General features: G+C 37.8%; 1 protein-coding gene across 2 annotated transcripts in view; it reads right to left on the bottom strand.

Annotated features, from left to right (window-relative positions):
• The window catches only part of casz1 (castor zinc finger 1), a 115,153-nt gene extending 95,742 nt beyond the window's left edge, over nt 1-19,411 (bottom strand). The window contains exon 1 of one of the 2 annotated variants that reach the window (XM_066690419.1): nt 19,357-19,411. Coding sequence is in view for 1 of the 2 variants with exons in the window: in XM_066690417.1 (XP_066546514.1) it covers nt 1,902-1,950 (49 nt within the window). In the remaining variant the exon portion in view is untranslated. Of the gene's footprint in view, nt 1-1,901; nt 2,288-19,356 lie in introns of those variants that run through there. The other variant, XM_066690417.1, reaches the window with a different exon arrangement.
• Between the last annotated feature and the right edge of the window lie 390 nt (nt 19,412-19,801).

Below are 19,801 nucleotides of genomic sequence, written 5' to 3'. Positions count from 1 at the left end.
TTATTTTTTAAATTAAAAAGAAAGAACCATGAAACAGAAAAACAAGCTTAAATATGAATGTATTTGAATGTAGACTTTAGTTCAGAGCTATAGAATGATCAAAGGTTTTTCTGGGGGAACCCAAAAAGGTAGCGCTTCTTATCGAGAGTATGCTACACTTCACCTAAATGACCTTAAACTCTATTCAAACCTCGCCCGCCTTGTTTCATCTTCTTGTTAAATATCAGAAACATTTTCATCAATATCAATCATCAGTATATCAATATCATTGTGTCACTTTTGTTTGTTGCTTTGAGTCTTGAAATGATTGCTTCATCTTTTTAAAATGGTATTGTGCACCATTCCTGAGATTACATAAACACATAGGAAGTGAGTGAGCCGTACAGAATGTCAGGAATCAAGACATTTGAGGGTTTTGAACATTCTGGAAGAAATAACACCTCAAGAGTACGACTGCGGAGGAAGCAACAGTAAAAGCAGGCAATTCACTGTTGATCAATAATCCAGTACAAAAAAAAAAAACTCACAAGAAAGAGGCACTTAACCTTTCCTAATGAACACATTTCACTGAGAAACTAATACAAAAAAATAAACTAAATAAAATATTATCAAACTACTGTCAAACAGACCTACTTAAAAAATATTCAAAGCTTGGTTCACTTAAAAATAAATACAGTTGAATGGAATACTACTTCAACTGCAATTCAGTAAATTAAACAAACAAAATATATATATTTTATTTTTATTTTATTTTTTTATTTAATTATTCTATTTCTTTCCTTATTTATATCCAGACTAACCTAAAATGGAGCGCTGCTGTAATCAGTAAAAGCTCTATCACACCTGTCATGGCTTGAAAAGTGACACAGCTAGGCGTTATTTTAATTTAAATGTCTTCAGTAAATAGCACATTAACAGAAAAACTAGATCATTTTTAGATGTAAAACACAAAGCAACAGCCACACACAGTAAACAGAGTCTAGCCGAAGTGAAACATGACATTCACTCTGTCGAGCTGTGAACTCACTTTCTACTTTTATATGGAAAATAGAAAACAATTCAAGAGGCATCTGGGTGAAGGCTAAGCTTCATACTACTTAGCTATCTTTGGCTGCCTACTAATATCTCTTAATCCAATTTGATGTTTTACAGTTGTAGTCCGCAGAAATTGCCCAGTTAGGCTATAACAATAGTGAGGTTTATGAATATATACATTGCAACGGGTGTGAAAAAACTAAACACAAACAGAAACCAAGAGCGTAACATTGGTAACATGTGTCCGCTTACACATGTCACAGCACCTCTAACTCAACACTTTGTTTGCGCTATCCCCCTTGGCAACAATCCCTTAGGCCATCCAGTGGAGGCTAATGACAGTTCCCGTCCCTCACACCAGAGCCTGTACACAGCACACCGAGCGAAAGCACAACATTCACTTACTGACTGACTTTCTAAAAATGAAAAAAGGAAGAAAAAACATCCCTTTAATGTCACCCCCCCTTCACTGCCCACAGTCAAAACACTAGTGTTAACTTTTTTTTAATTTCAAAGAAATGCACTAGCATTAAACTTAGCCTCTTCTGAGTTGAAATAAGAAAATGAAACTAGCTTTTTGGTAAAGCTCTTACTCTTTCCTGATACACGGCCGTGGCAGCGTGATAACAGCTCTCGAAACCTGACTGATCCCACTTAAAATAGCAATCACCCTTGGGCGCAGTCTCTTGGTTATAAACATAGGTGTAGCACGCTCAAGAGCACAGTTAAATCACAAATCAGCTCACACACACATACAGCTTGTCTCTGACTTGCTGAGCACTATTCAATACAAAAGTTAGCCTTATTACAAACACACACACACACAAATATATAAATGTATATAAAAAAACAAATAAAAAACTTACCATATTCAGGGAATTCGAAGTTATATCCACTCAGACATGTAACTTTCATAATATTACTCAACTCTGGTGGTTAAAGAGATGAGAGATGAGTAGAAGTAGGGGAACAGGAGAGCTAAACAGCGAAATAAAACAAAAAACTAAAAACTTCCTTCAATAATGTACTAAACTCTTTGACATGTAATCTGTCAATAGTTTGGAAAGGGAGATAATGCTGGCTACAATTAATGGATTTGATTGGCAGCTACAGTTTAGCCCCTCCTTCCTGTCGTTCCACAGGGGGCAGGTGAAAGAATACTAAGCCTGCCCCTGCCTGGCTCGCTTGTTCGCTGTCTCTCTCTCTCTCTCTCTCTCTCTCTCTCCCTCCCTCTCTCTCTCATACACACACCAAGCTGTTCGTGATGTTCTCTGAATAAGCAGATAGGAAATTACAGTGGAGCAGGAACCCTAGCAGTTTCTTCCCATAGTGGGCTGGCCTTGCTATCTCTGTGGTCTACTGGCCTTTCAACTCTCGTGGGGTGGAGCTATCCCCTGCTCTTTTAAAAAAAGGGGAGGGGGGCATCATAAAAGCATTTTTAAAAAGCAACCAGAGTTCCTGGACAAAAGCAATATATACACACACATATTTAAGACAGTACTGATGTTGAGGATTGTCATTTTTATGTTTGTTTATTTTAAGGTATTCAAAGGAATATTTCTGAAGATTTTTTATGAACACAAAAAAGAATGATTATTCATTCTGGAGTGTTTAGTATTAAAAGCTAATATATAGTTTTAGAAGAAATAATTTGTTATAAAGATTCTAAGAATGCTAAATATAGATCTGAACAAAAAATAGTTTCAAGTTTGATTTCGAAGAACTTAAATTTACAGTTAAATGAAACTCAGCCTTTAGTGTGTTCATTAAAGTGTTATTTATTTATCTGCTTTCAATTTAATCAACTCAAAGTCACATTTTTAAAAAACAGCATAAAGCAATATATTAAATAAATGTGTTTACTGTAAAAAAATAGTATTGCATGATTTCAATTTGTATGACTTAAAAATCATTAAAAAAATATTAAAGCAAACATCTTGAAAACATTTTTTTTTTTTTTGGGGAAATTACAATTTCTTATTTGGAGAGTACACTCTAATGCATGTGCACACATCTGAAATCAGAACTTCCAATCTCCTCCAGTAACGGGGTGTTCAGAGTGTGTTCATTACATATTTATGTTTATCTTTCTGTACAAACACACACACACACACAAACAGTTCTACAAGCAGTATTGACGGAAGGAAGTGAACCACGAGAGAAGGCCTACAGACGCATATTATATTTTGAAAATACTTTGATCGGGTGGTGGCTACCTTTGAAATGATTTTCATGGCTTTTTCTTCACTGTTTTTTTTTTAAGTTAAAAAAAGGAAAATATTGATTAGAAACCTGGCTCACTATTTGTAATCTGATCTAGGGAGCAGTTAATTGTTATATAAAGTGCATTCCTGAAGCTGTGACACACACCCAACCCCCCCCCCCGCCCCACACACACACACACACACACACACACACACACACTTATATCTCCCTCTCTTTCTCCCTCCTCTCCCTCTCTTTCTCTCTCCCTCTGTTTCTGATAAGGTATCGGTTTCCATTGTAATTTCAGGTGAAATGATCAACTGCAAGCTGTTACCAGGTGACAATGAATACTTTATAAGTTAAACGCCTTATTTGCCTGGCAGTTTCTTCACCAGAGGCATGCAAAAATGCTTTTGGGCTTCACAAACATGTTTTGTATTTATCTGTTTATATAAACAACTAATGTTAAGCTCATACTTTTACCAGAATTAACAGAAAAGAAAAGAAAGGAAAAAGCTTATGTTGAGGAAATGGTTTAATTTTTATTGATTTAGTTGTATTTTTTAAAAGCATTCAGATAGCTACATAAGTTAAAAAGTTAAAAGTCAACAGTTATTGAAACTCAGGTTATTTGCTACTTGCTGAATTACATTTATGATGCAAGAAATCCTGCTCCTGTTGTGTTCCTGTTTGATGTTAATGCTATATATACATACATAAGAAGAAGAAGAGAAAAAACAGGTTTCTGGTTGATTTAGTAATTATTATGACTCATACTCAAACAATAGAAAATGTATCGTCCTATTTGATATCTATGCAAAAATAAAGGCTGCTCTCTTACACAGTCGTAGTATTTCCTCCCCTCCACACATGCACGCACGCACGCACGCACGCACGCATTCACGCACTACCTCAACCCTGACATGAAAAAGCAAAGACTGAAAAGTATAAAATAGGGTCAAGAATCGGGGCAACATGGGCTATTGTTATGGTAAGCTACCTAAGGGAAATGAAGTCAGTTAAACCAACTGTAAGCTCATTGTTCTGAAGACACATTATGTTTTTACCCTAAATAAAGCACTGATCACATCAAACACACATCACCTCCACATTACCTTTAGCTGACTTTTGATACTGTATGACAAGCCTTGCCATCAAAAGATTGAGGGGAAAGAAATACCTTTGAAGCACAAAATCAGTTTATGAAAGACCATGAAAGATTCTATTTTTCTCTCAGTTTCCACACCCTCGGAAGAATAGACCCGTTTTTAATGTTCGGTACCCAAGCACTTCTAAGGAGGGAAACTCTACAGTATGTAGATACATATGTGTACCTTTCTTTGATCAATAGCATTTTTTGAGGCTTATACATAATTTTTCTTCCTAATCCAGCTCTTTCATTTTCAATTACAAACAAAGCAGAGACTACAAAACGCCATGTTCACCAGTATATAAATATCACTTAATTTAACTTAATTTAGCACTGTTTTAGAACTGTGTTTAAATAGGCCTAAATACAGTGTGGTATAAAGTACCAATTAGGGGAGATATGACTACAAATGTATTAGTTGGGCAAATAAAATGTGTATTTTAGAAGCTCAGCTGGAGATGAGACATCTGTTGTGTATCACTCGAGGGACTACCCAAACAGGAAGCCTTGAAAGGGCCTTAAAAGCTCAAAATTGTTTGTGTACAATATTTTATGCAACTAATTGGGTTTCTTGAAGCTAAAACTAAAAACGAGATTTGTATATTATACAATGTAAACTAATGAATCTCAGCCAAAAAATGAAAATAAAAAAAATAAAAAATGGAGACACTTGTTTTGTGATGTTTTATTCATTTTTCCCCCCCGAGTATTTTGGACTCAGTTTGCTTTTGTTGAACTACTGTCTTACAGTTGTGTACTATACTGAAATGTAGAGAATGGTAATTCCTAGATGGAAAGCAGGAGATAATTGTCTACAACATACCGCAGCCTTCAACCATGCTCTCCATATCCTGAGAACATGTCAAGAGGATTCATCACATTTGTTTGAACTAGTATAGATACATCCACAGTGCACAGCCTTTTTAACGCATTTCTTCCTTTGTCAAATTACAGGTTGGAGATCTAGCCTAACTGCTTAAGTTTGTGAAAAAATTGAACAATCAACAATTTGCTGTAAGACATGCAAAAGCGGTTGTAAAAACACAGTGGAAATTCAGCAGTGTCATGTAATCAAAGAGGTTAAGCGTCTCAATGAAAAGCTTTTATTTTTTCCCGAAAGCCCGGGATAGGTGTTTCCAAGGCTAGAGCACCGCGTCCTAATTAGCTGAATTGTAACATTTTTTTTCTTCTTGTTTTAATTTCCTTTCTGCACTGCAATCAAAAGGTAACTGTTGCATCAGCTGTATAATAGCTATTGTGAAGTGCAGAATGACACAGACAGAGAAACCAGCAAGGCCGATAAACACCAGAGAACAGACCCAAACTTCAGGTGCGGCACACGACTCGATGTTATTTAAATAAACACATCAATGCATAAATAAGTAAATAAGTCAACAGTCTATGGGAGTATCTGAAGTCGGCTGATGTTTATAGTCACAGCAGAAGGGTTAGCTGTATAGCTACAGAGGGGCGGGGGGGTGGGGAGGGGTACCTAGCGTCCTGGGGGTGCGTCAGTCAAAGGAAGGCCGGGGCAGACGTCGAGCAGCCCCTGGCCGTGCGCTCTGGGGGCTGCTGGTCTGCTGGAGAGCTCCTGTAAGAGTCCCATTCCACCAGGACAAAAGCCAGGGCTGAGTTGAAAGATGTGAATTCAGCAGCTTTTGTGCTAAAAGCCGGGGGACCTGCCGAGTGAGAAATCTGACCTTTGCCGAGAGTTAGATTGTGTTTGAACTCTCTTGCCGGCTCTGGCAGTGGGGTAATGCATGTGGGGAAGGGGGTGGTTGGGGGGGCAGTGAAGAGAAAGGGGGGGGGGGGGGGCGTTTACAAAAGGCTAGGGATCAAGGGAGAGTGACTGCAACCGTCCCCACAAATGGCAGTCACTTTTTTTTTTTTTTTTTTTTTTTGCACAAGGGTGGGGGGGTGGGAGGAATGAGGGTCAGTTTGTAATTTTTTTTTAATGAAAAATCCCCTTATTTGCACACATTTTGTAGTCTGGGAAGCGAGCGGATAGTAGGTGGAAAGTAGAAAAAATAAATAAGTAGAGGACTCAGCAAACTGAATAGTGTACATCAAGAAAAAAAACTACATTTTGATATCGCTGATATGATTCATCCACACATTTTAGAAAGTTATGTTTTGTTTTTTTAAGGCTGGCAGTGATGAATGTCCATACAAAAAATAATAATGTATTAATGTCACTTGTGTGACACTCAAATATGGTCTCATACAGTATTTTTCCCTATGAAGGGATTTTACTTGTCATGTTAATGATTCTTGAATATTCACTAATTATTCTGAGTTCTGTTGACAGCAGCTAAATATCCACTTAATTTAACTTTTCCATTAGAAAAAAACAACACATTACACATGGAGAAAACATTATAAATAATAATAAAAAAACTCCTCCCCGTAACTCTGCAATTATATATATACATAAATGTGTGTATATATATATATATATATATATATATATATATATATATATTTTTTTTTTTTTTTTTTTACAGAGTTGGCAGTTTTCAGCATCTCTGCAAATGCACTTTGCAAATGTATTTAAAGCTCATCATATTTTTCAACATGCTTTTATTTTCCCCCTCTTTTAATCATAATATTTTTAACATTTCTCTCCGGATGCAGACACTCATAATGCAATATCCCTAATTGTGATCTCTTGCAATCTGGTTTTTAAAAGGCAAACAGAAAAAAGGCACATTTCTGAAGGCTCTTTCCATAATCATTTTAGACAGATAGCCTTTTCCCATCGCAGATGAGCAAATATTTGTAAACCAGCTATCTAATGGAAAATTATAGTGAAATTAGAGCGAAATTCATGACGGAGAAATCCGATTACCGTTAATTTTATTATGCCATCTTAGCCCACACAGCATATTTTTGTTCAGTTTTTTCCATAAATACCTATGCCAGGGGTCTCTGTAATCAAATAAAATTGAAATTCATCTTCCCATTAAATTCAATTAGCCGCAATTTCTAAAGCCTATCAAAGATTTTAATTACTAAATTATAAAATTCTCTGAAGCTAAATCGGGGGTAAAAAAAAAAAAAAAAAAGAAAAAGAAAAAAAGCACATCCTTGCATCAGAAAAACAAATACCATGAAAGGAAATTGTTTATCAAAAAAGATATCCTCTGGAAAATGCAATTACAAAGCCAGGCTTCTTTCAGCACTTCTGTCAACAGTGAGTCTGGGATAGACAGAATGCCAGCTCCGAGCTCTGAGACATGACTTTGTTAAAGTGCATTTCATCTGTAGATGTCTGCCCTGCGAGTCACTATGCTATAATTGACTAATTGACACCTTAATTTCATTTATGGCCTCTTGTGTCCAGATGACACCCATTAAGTGTACTGGACGACCTGACTCAAGCCCCGAGACCACCAGTGATACAGGTGGTCTGCAGAGTCGCACACTGTCCCAGAGAAGGCAGCAGGCCGGGTTCTGATTATGAGTATGATAATTAAATGGAAACGGATAACATATTGACTTAGCAGAAGCTTAAGAAAGCCTGTCCTCAAGACTTCAAATCCCAAATACTTGCTAATGCTGACTGTTGCGCAATTGAAGTCACAGGATAAAGGGAATCATGAGGACTCTGGTGAACAGCAGTGAACCCCTCCCGGCGCAGAGCACTGAGTTCGGAAGAAGGACACCTTGGGTTCATTTTCATGGGGATCATAAAGAGCTGGGATTTTAAAGCCCCATTCCTTTTTCGCATTTTACAAAATAAACCTGCTGTTAATCTGCAAGGTTTATCTGAAGAAAGACCCACTGAACTAAAGACACTGAAATCCTTTGAACACTGAATCTACTGCCTTTTTCCTTCATCTGCTGCTCCTCCTCCTCCTTCTCCTTCTTGAACTTCTTGCTCTTGTTCACAAGTGTTTTGTCGACCGTACAGTTTGCATCAAACACCTATCCAGTGAGGCCGTGACAACGGGACAGTACTCAGGTCACACAGCGAGATCAGTTCCCACCCACCCCTGCACCTCGCCAATGGAGGAGTAAAACAACAGCACAGCACTCTCCTATCCCTACAAAGCAGGGGCTGAAAAGACACCTGCTGCTATTATTCACTTAAAGCTCTTTAACTCTTCACACTGTTTGTTTAAATGGTACAAAAAAAATTCAGATGCTGGATTCTATAATGATGAATTAGATAAATATTGCATTTAATTGTTTTCGGACGAACATCGTTACCAGTGAGGAAACAGAATAAAGGCGTTATTTCCAGGGCTGCCGACTCCAATGTCTAATAGACGAGGCTCAGGAAATATTGCTAAACTGAAACTTTAATCTGCTTTTTCCATACACAAGCTGGCTGGGTATTAAAGATAATCTTTTTTGTGTGTCATATGGCGGGAGATATGGATGGAGCTAATTTTTAGAGACAAATCTGATATTTGTCAACTGGTTAAAAAAACCTGGGGATTTTCTCCTAATCCTGCAGCGGATGTGAAGGCGAGTTAACAACGAAATGCAGATGGCGTTTTGCGCACAAAAAGTACACAGCGCCGTGATCACTCCATAAGGACAGAAACACACTAACCTCGCCAGTCACAATCAAGCCAATTTGCAGCAATGGATTTTTTGTTTTTTTCAGGCTTCTTCTCTTTCGTTCAAGGAGTGGTTTTCTATTATTTCTACTTTCCCCCTTCTCTTTTTGTTGTTGTTGTTACCATGCTTCCTATTTATACAAAGGGCCTTAATAAAAGGCTTAGAACCAAGTCACAACTTGTTTTTTTTTTTGTTTTTGTTTCCTAAATAGCCAATGAAAACAAAATAAGACATTGAATTTGTAAGGTGTCATGTAAATCTCTGAAAAGGCTAATTTAAAATCCCCTGCAGGCAGTTTTAGTGTATCTCTTAAGACTTTATACTTTAAGGGTATTGTTTATCTTTTCCATAGATATATGTGCAGTATAGTTAGCCTGTGGAATTATGTTCTGGTGTTGCTTCAACTTGCTATTTGACACACATAGTAACAGTTCCATACAAAATAATAATAATAATGAATGATCTGGACAGACTGCTAACCCATGTAGGCGTTGGGCACCGGACTTCATTATTCTACCCATTTTGTGGGTGTTAACATTATATATACACGGACGTCTTTGTACACCTACAGTACAACAGATACTAATACATTTTAATTTAATTATTTTATTGATAAGTCATAATTCTCTGAGTTATTTAGCTTGGGACAAAGCGATCTTTGGCAAAAGTACAGATTTTTACAAATACAGCCTGTGTCGCTCGATTGACAAGCATAATCATGCGTGTACCTTCGTCCTGTAGATCAGTGGAGAGAACAAGCGAATCTACGCTGTATGAACGTGTATGAATTGTGTCCCTGGCCCAAGGAATTCCTGATCTTAAGTGTTTGATTCAAGAGAGAGGGAGTTTTTAAAATACCTTTAAAGGGCACAGAGTTAACATGGCAGCTCACCCAATAAAAGTAAAGCTTTTTAAAGAGGTAATATACTTCTCTTCCCGCAGGCTACAGACTTCCTTCTAAACCAACTATTAGATATGGAACGTGACTGGAGCAGACAGTGAGGGACACAGTGAATTAGTATCAGCCGAAGAGAGCAATGTCTCTGCTGTGCACTGAGCAAGTATAAAAAAAATCACATCTAGGCATTTCACAACCCATTCAGTACAAATACAGGCACAGTTGGAACTGCTCTATTATTTAAGAGGCACAAACAGAAGAAGAATTTTCAAAAACAAATTAGATTAAAATTGCTATCTTTTTATATTATGTTAAAAAGCAAGAACTACCTATATGGGAGGCTCTAAGTCATAAAGAAGGGGACAAGGACATCTCACATTTGAAAGAGTCACTCAGAAAAGTGTCAGTGTAGGCGGGCAGATTACAGGGACATGTCCCGGGTTCTGGCCGGGGTGAGGAAGGTGTCCGCGGGCAAACAGAGTTGAAAGCTGCTCTTGCTCAGGTTCACAGTATGATGTAGGTTCTCTGATCGTATTTCTAGAAGTCTAATTTAATGGTATGGTAAATAAAGTCATTCTAACCCCAAGGCACTGTAAATAGGGAACAAACAGAGAGTAAATAATTGAATGTGTGTGTGTGTGTGTGTGTGTGTGTGTGTGTGTGTGTGTGCGTACAAGGGGATTTGGGAAGGAGAGAGTTACCTGAAGTCTCTCTTAAATAGCAATAAATGCAGCAACTTCTTTAACCTTCAAAGAGGCTTTGTATCCTTTGGTCAAATAAATAAATCCACACAAGAAAAAAAGAGAAAGAAACAATCACTAAAGCTCTTTTGGTGTAATTGACTGAACTGCAAGGACAGCAGAAAATGCAGACACTGACAGTGTGAAGGGGACTCTGTCAAATCACGAAACTAACCAGGAACCCACACCCCCACCCCAAGATCCAGCCAGCCCAAGCACCTCCGTAAACCTTTCGCATCTCCTTAACCCTGCGCAATCTGTCAGCTTGACCATGGCAATGTGTGGCTTTTGGGTAATTAAAACAGAAAATGTAACTAAACAAAAATAGAAAATAAACATCCACAAAGTCACAGCAAAAGCACATGCAAAGTCCAATCAAACACGGAGCTGCACGGTCACACAGCCACATTAAACAGCACTAAACAATAAGACCTTATTCTGCATCAGCCTTGCTCAAAGGACGGACAGGGATAAAACTTAAAACCCTCTGGCTTTATCTCTCCCTCAGATTTTCCATAAAACGACAAGCCAGAGAGCAGGGACATGTGACTGGCATGTGGGTCAGGCAGGCAGATGGGGGTTTATGGGGAAGAGGGAGGGAGTTTTCGATGGAACTGTTGAAAATAGCAAGCAGTAACCAGATTAGATCAATAAGGATTTTTTCTATATCTGTCTTTGAATAGGACAGTGAGAAAGAGAGAGAGACAGAGAGAGACCGAGAGAGAGGGAGAAAGAAGAGATTCTCACAGCATTGTCTCTTTTTTTGAAAAAGTTACATTTTGTATTTCATTATTTATGCATTTATTGTCAGAGATGTTTATAATATGTCTTACAATCCCACACTTCAATGCATTTCATACACACCTGTATAACTATTTAATTTGTGTTTCCACATAATTGGTTAGATTACAGTGACAGGTTTGATTCCTTTTCTTTTCTTCTTTGCCTGTTTCAGTGTGACAGCTGGTTAGGTCTGATGGAGGAAATGTGATACCCTCTGTCAGTTGTTCCAATAAACTTCTAAATCCTGAGCTCCTGGTTTTAACCACCCCAAATCCACTGCTGAAACTCAAATCCCAGCAGAGACGTTTCTACCAGCAGTTCTGCGGAAGACCGTTAAAAATCATCCCAGTGCGGACAAGAGCTTGGCAATGTGGTTAAATGCAAGCAAAACCAATAGAGTGTAGGCCATTTTATGAAATGTATCAGAGGATAAGATATTAATGTGGAAACAACCTGTCACCCATTATACAGAGCTGTAATGAATCAGACCACTCTAATGTACTTCCAAGCTTTTAAAAGATCCAAACGTTTGTGGATTTGTCTTTAGCATTTACACTGTCACTCACAATGCCAACATCAAATCACTCAGAAGCTGCGTTTACGTGACACAGTTCTGATGCGCCCTCGTGCACAGTAAGTCTACAGCAGGGTGATTTGAAGCCCATGAAACACTTTATCATGTGAAGTGTCTGGAGGTTGTTTTTTTCTTTCATTGCGAGTAACTTTAGCAAAGTTAACCTTTCCTCAGAAAACACAACATAGAGTACAGGGAGCAGTTTACAGAGGTCCACTACCATTAGTGAGCGAACGGTGAACACAACCAGGTTATGGTTTAGTGCAGCAGCGATGTGCATTTCTGTGTCATTAAAAGCCATTAATTCAGATGGCTTTCATATCCTCTTCTTGTGTTATGTTTGTTCAGTCAAGTTAAATAAATGAAGAAAAAATGACCTTTTTCTTTCTTTTCATTTTTAATAGCTATTTTTGTATGTAAGAAGAGATCGAAGCCGACTGACTGATGACCGTCCACCATTAATGAGGGTTTTATTCTCATGTCTGAATTCTTCCTCACCTTGTTTCTGATACTCTGCCCTCTCTGTGGCAGGAAGAATGTAATACAAGCCTTTTCGTAATCGTACACCGTGTGTATGAATTTTCTGCTTTTGACACAAATGTCAATGCGTTGCATGTATTTCCTTTTTGAAGGCCTCCTGTTCCTGTCTGAATAAGGATGGGATGAGACGACGAGAGCATGTATTATTTCTCTTTAAGCATCAGCTGCAGCTCTTGCATTGACCTTGGCCTAGTCTATTGACCTGTCCCTCCTTCCCTCCCTCACACTGTTACAGGGCATAAACAAGGTATTGATAGAAATGGGACGATACCTCAACAGCACAATTAGCTCCCATTCAAAAGTGCATTTTCCCTTTTTTATTTTTTATACCATATTTTTAAGGACATCTGAAAACTCTTCACATAAATACCCTATGCACCTCGTAACTGTTACTGTGTCGCCCTGTTTAAAATAATTATTGATCAAAAACAGTGTCTGTCTGCACATAAGGGCCTCTTTCAATTGATTTTTTTTTCCTAGCTGAAAAAATATAATAGAGTTGCCATGAATTAAGGGGTGTTTTGCTTCAATTCATCTAAGCGACCTGACAATAAATTTTTTGTTGCCAGGGAAACATGATAACACAGCTTTCTGCCTGTTGCACAACAATCAATTAATTGAATGGCTTTGTGCTGATGTTTACTGTTCTATTTAGGCCTGAAAGTCAGTTTCTTTTTTCCCCAGTTTTCAGGGTTTTGTTTAATAAATCCTGAAATACAAAAGACACTGTTAGAAAAGCCAGGTGGCCATGTCTGAGACAGCACCATATAAGGACAGGCCCCTTTGTATGATTCAAAAATTCAACTAAGACTGTGTCAACAACCCATCCCACTGCAAATACATGCAGCATTGCTGTTGAAAGGACAGTTGTTTTACATTACCAATATAAAGGTCTAAAGCTAAGCCAGTATGTTTATTCTACATCCACCAAAACAACTGCCTGGTCCTACCCATAATGCTGCTTTTTAGTCACAATGTAAGCCTCTACTGTAATTAAAAAAGTACAATCCCTGCTGTATATTTGATATATTATTAATTATTATTATTACCTTAGTTATTGTGTTATTTTGTTTTCATTATAAAATTTTGTCCAGTGTTTTTATATGTCTAAACCTATGAATTACATGACCGTTTTACTTTACATTTCACATGAGAAACTAGTCTGAGACCGGTAAGATGGAGATGCTGTTGAATCATTATTAGTCAGCTGAGATGTTCTCAACATAACCACATGAACTTTGAACCAAAGAATGTCAAGTGTTTCAAATCTAATATATAATTCTATTTGCTGATGTTTTGATTCCCTGGATACTGACGTACCTACCTCTACACTAAAGCACTGTAAACATTACAGATTTCACAAATGTCACTTTCTGTCCTCACATTAAAATGAAGTCGATTGTCTTATATTTGTGAGCCAGGCCATCTGTTTGCCTTTGACCCTTGTTTGCATGAATTTGACTTGCAAGGTTACAGAAAAACACTGTCCATCGCTACATGAAGATGCCCGTTTAAAATATTTCAGAAGCTGTTGTGGAGACTCTTATTACAAGGAAGCAAATCAACTTACACCTCCTTCACAACCAAAAGAGGCAAATGTAGAACGGGTAAAGGAGATTAAATTACGTGCCCAAGTGATTGCAAAGTAAATCAGGGGCTAATCTTGCCTCTAAAGCCAGTATCTCCTGACCCTTAATGCTTAAAACTGCTTCAAAGAAACAAACCCACAGTGGGTGATCTCAGGTGAAAAATGCCAGTGACCAAGGGAGCCAATACATATGGGACACAAACACAAACCATGAAAATAGTGAGATTATATAGAAATATACAATACCTTTATTACGGTTTTAAAAAGTGATCTGATGGCGTTGGTCTTACCTTTGAGTCTGCTAAATTACAATTACGATTTCAATATGAGTCAATCTCACTTTGGTGTAGCAGCACAGGTATATTAATATAATACCAGATATCATCAAGCAGAAACTCGACCATTACCTTATCAAAATCAGTGGGTTACAACTCAAACTCAGGATCTGGTCTCTTAGCATAGTGCGGGCGGACTGGATGGAACGGGGGGACCGTCAGTTGCTTTGGTTCCTTTCAAAAGATAACAAGGGTTAAAGCTGAGTTTAATGGCTTTCCTTTTTGAACAACCCCCAAAGTTGTTAAGTTTTTCCAAAAAAGGAAAGCGTTAAAACAACTGCCAAGTTTCCCAAAGCTTAACAGTGCGAAGCAGCCTTTTGATGGGAAATAATAAGACGTTCCATCTTTCAAAGATGTACTTTTCCTAAAGAATTGTTGATTGCAGTGTGTCCATTACTTGGAGGGATTATGATAATATTCCACATTGTGCTCTGCGTGATGCACTGGAAATTCAATACTCAAAAGGTTAATGCAATCAATTAGGATGACAAAGGAGTAAAGTAAAACCCTCCTGCTTGCTGAAAAAAAGAACCAAGGGAAGAGAGGAAAGGAAGGTATTGAAAGCTTGAATGGATCAGGAAAGGGGGGGAAGCCACTCAAAAAAACTGTCATCCATCCTTAGAGATACTGTGAAAATGTGCTCAAATACAACACAAAACACTAAATGGTTCCTTAATGGCGAATAGTGCAGTTTACCACTTAACAACCCTGGCAATAATATATTGGGTACTAACATGCAATCATTATTTTCTTTTGATGGTAAACAGATACATTACAGAGAAAGAAGAATGGACTGGAATTGCATGGATCTGAATACAGATTTATTTCACTTTTTTGTTTGTTTTTTTCTAAAAAGTTCACTGTTCTCTTCTAGGCAGTAACCTGACGTTTCCAATGTTACGTTCATCTTTTCTTTTCTTTTTTTCTTGCACAGCTTGCATACTAACAATGCGAATGCATGGGGAAATTATAAATATTACACTTTCTGTTTATGCAGATGACAAAGGCATTCATTATTTAGGAAGACGGTACCATGCTCGGCACAGCCTCATTGTTTGAGATGAATGGATAAAGGTGAATAGCACTATCGAGCTCTGAAACTACTAATCCATATTAACTTTTCAAACTGCAGATCCGACTGTAACTGAGACAATATTATAATTAAATCTTGGCAATTCTCAAGGATGATAAAATTGCAAAACCCCATCACTGATGTTTTTGTATTGACTCATATTTAGAAAGCCTGTTTGTTTTCTTTTTTGTTCCTTTATTTTCTTCTATATTTTTTTAAAGAATCATCTAGAATTAAAAAAACAAATAATCCTAATCCTACACTGCCGAAAAAGAGGTTACTAACCAGCCCTGATAGAGATCTCACCTTGATTGTGCTGGGCCTGAACTAATGCAGTTCTAGTGCAACAAATTAAAGGGAGAACTCCCCCTTTTTCCACATGAGAACACATACAGAAAGCTTCAAACACAGACAGGGACAGTAGCTCACACCAGACAACAGATGTGTATGTGCCAAGACTTTATTTGACTTTTAACTGGTTACTTAAAATTACTGAGGGGGGAAAAAAGGGAAAAAAGAATGGAGTCCCACATGTCAGTACACAATTACAAGTAATCAGCATGGGTCCAAACGGCACTTGTTGACAATATCTAACTATTAAATCTCAATTTTATATGCCAGAGTAACTACCTTACAGCATTTGAAGGCGGCTCCTTCTAATTGGTTTTTCCATTGGTAATTACTCTGCTGCTATTGGGTTTTTGAACTATGGATCCCAGTTTGCCTTTGATGTTGCGCTAAAAAAGATTCACTTTTTTTTCTCCTTTGAAATGAGGCTTGCAGTACCGGCATACAATTATTTGAATTTCAGGTTAAGAGAGTCAGCGAAAACTCTGATTGTGAAATGAAAGGTTGCAGGGTGGATAAGGGATGGAATACAGCAGGTCAATGTACTTCAATATCTGTGATTAATTAATAAAAACAAGAGAAAGGGTTATTGTTTTCAGACAGATTTCCGGTTTTGAACAGTTAGGATCTCAAAACTAAGTAGTATGAATATTAAAGTACATTAGTACATCTGATTCCACAGTTTGCCTGTAGTTACTAACTTAGCTCTTTAGTTGGACAATTATACAGAAGAAGTGAAAATACTGTAATTAACTCAAGCTCTATATAACAAGGAAAGCAGACAACGAACAAACACAAACATGTATGTTGCGTTGCCAGTTACCAAGACTCTACATCGTCATAGTAAGAATTTCACTTGTCTCATTCATGAGACACAAGCGCAACTGCTTTAATTTGACCTACATCACGTTTTTCTGTTTTTGCATTTTCAGGGCCATTGACCACGTCTACGAAACAATGGTGGAAATGGGCTTTGAAGTTTTTATGAATAAAAGTGGGGGGAACAACAACAAAAATGCCCTCACAGCTGGACAGCCCAATGTCAAAGGAAAAACAAATACTCTGGATGAAAGGGGGACACGCTGCTCCTGTCTCTGCTTCCTATGGGCTCCAGCCACTGGGAGGAGGGCTTTGAGGTTTTGGCGGGAAAGATGGATGGATTCTGAAGAAAGTCTATTCACATGGAGATGTTACATCATAAATATTTACACAGTGCTGGCGTTTCCATGTTGCCTTTGCATGTTTTGACACACTGGAAAAACTCAAAGGCCAAAAAGAGAGAGAGAGGGAGTGGTGGCTCCAATGGGGAGGTGAGAGGGCTGGCAGTTACTTGTATTAATAATAATATGACTAATAAAAAGTTTCAAACTGCTTGGAAACAAGATATTATGTTTTCTGTTTCAAGCAATGTCCCCAGCTAATGTTTAATCAATACTTTATTAGCAATTATGTGTGGATGTACCAATGTTTTATTAATTACTTTGTTATGTTTGACAATGTTCTATAAACTGCAGTGTATACATTTCTTTAATAACATAGAAGAACAAATTATTTGAGGACTGATCAGGATCTGCTTCCTGTACATACCACAAGATGACGTGTCTGATTACGTGTCTCATTGCTAATTTGAAAAATCTTCACAATGAACTAATCTGTTCTGATTTTTATTTTTCATTTAGTTTTTGTGTTAACTTCTACAATACAATGCAATACCCAGACTATTCTTAAGGGAAAGGTAACATCATTAATGACTAATCAAGTTCAGGATTTAGGCTTGTGTCTTATCTACAGCCATGCTCAACCCCACAGAGCCTTCCTTCTCACTCATTTTTTCCTTAAGTACAAGTGACTCTTTCTCTGGGTTGGTGTCCCCTTTAAACCCATACAAGAAAGAATTTATGTCAACTACAATGGACATATCATGAAATTAGTAAGACATCTGGCGAGTAGAAGGGGAAAAAAGGAATGGAAATCATTAAAAAACTAGCAAACAAAAAGTCCTGAATATAGATGCCAACATAATAAAATGTATAGCATGTCTGCTTTCCAAACATACTGTTGCCCAACAGTCATGATATTTTTGGGCTGATTGGACAGAAATTGTAAAAAGGAGCTGTGAATAATGTTGTTTTAAAACAGCAATACAAAAGTCTCCGTTGCTAGCATAATTAAAAGCCTCCAACTCCCTATGGAAAGTGAGAACCAATGAAAACAAATTCAGCTGTTTAATTTTCTTCCCACTGTTTAAGAGGGAAGTGGTTCTGGGAGACTTCTTCCTAGTCTCTGGGATCCTAGAGGTATGGAGAAGGCAAGCCGGCACCATGTAAAGCCAGTTGGGTTTTCTGATTAGCTGAATTAAATATATCAAAACCCAATTAAACTAACTATACTCCAGCTACTAGGGATGAAACAAACAGAGAATTGGGTCGTATTGCAAGAGGAGTCAGAGGATGCATGTTCCCATCTCAAAGATGCACTAGGGCTCCAAAGACTGCTGCTGAAAATATCAGACAGTATTTCAATTTACTGAGCCTCTTTCCCTCCAAAGATTTGCCCTCTGTTCATCCCCCAATCAATACAACTGAGTCACAGGAGGAATTAAAATACCCAAAAAAAAAATCTTTTTACTCTAGGTTTAAATATTTGTTTTCTGTTAAACTTTGCCTTTTTTTTCCCAGACGGTAAAACCTAAACATCAAACATCAGTTTCTAATTATCTCTGTATCAGTTGGCCGGCCTGCTATTGTACATGTACACAAACATATTCAGATATTTCTGTTTTGAATATTTGATTTCATTAAGGCACATCCTTCTCCCTGATTAATACTCTGGTTGTAGCGATTTAGGTCATCTTGTCCAGATATTGATAGAGGATTGGAATGAGCCTCCCAGACTCCATTGTTTCATGGCACGAGGGCCCTCAGGTGACACGAGAAAACCTCACTGCAGCTTCATTCTTTATGACATGATACAGTACACAGCATCACTCTTTATTCCTAGATTGTTAGTGACTTGGAACCCACAGGCAAAGCTAGTGCATTTGCCCTAATTACAAATATATACTCCACCATTACACTTTGACAGCGTTATATATCTTTAGAGCAGCACTTTTCATTTAAAACCTTCAAAATTCAAGGCTTTAATAGCTATGAAAAACTAATATGTATTGACAGCTCCTAGTTTTTTTCTTCTTTTTGTTTCTCCTCTATGTGTGCAGGATGGTAGCTGACAAAATGCAATCAGAGTCAGTGTTAGATACACAAGTGCTGAAAAGCAGTGAAATATACCCCTGTGGACTCTGGTAGTGCAGGGTTTCCACTGCAGTTCTCTACAATTATACTTAATTTTATGTTAATCAGCCTCAAAATAAAACTGTGCAATTCTAATAAGTCAATTGTCAATTTTTACAACTTGGATTGCATTGATCCGCAGGGATTAATGAAGACACTTTACTGTGTTGTTGATGTGAATGGGGTAATAGTGAAGACTGTAATTAGACATGCTGAACATTCATCCTACCTCGTTTTCTCTTTGTGGGAGCAAATCACCCTTTTCCTGGAAGTTACTTCATCCTGCAAGAAATCAAGGCAGAAAACAAATGAATACAAAATGCTAAATATATCTGTGTCTACAAACGTGTACAAGTTTAAAATAGAGTATAGGTTTTCTGCTTGTACAAGTGTCCAAACACCCATTGCCACACGTTGTGTGTCGGCACACATGTACACCCTGCTCAGTGATGAACTCACCTCAGTTTACAATTGTGAAGGCACACTGTCACATCAGGGAGTAACTGTACCTCAGCCTGACAAGTGAAAGTGACCCCCCTACACACACACAAATATACACAGCAACACACACACACACACACACCCTCGCCCCCCTCCTGCACGGAGAACAGGTTTAGCATTGGGTGAACCAGTTTTCTGAATATTTCAGCCCAGCTTAGGAATGATGCAAGGTG

This window comes from Amia ocellicauda, chromosome 18, assembly GCF_036373705.1.
Source record: "Amia ocellicauda isolate fAmiCal2 chromosome 18, fAmiCal2.hap1, whole genome shotgun sequence".
Classification (NCBI taxonomy): domain Eukaryota; kingdom Metazoa; phylum Chordata; class Actinopteri; order Amiiformes; family Amiidae; genus Amia; species Amia ocellicauda.
Note: the sequence above shows the minus strand (reverse complement) of the source record. Positions and strands in the feature narration are given on the sequence as shown.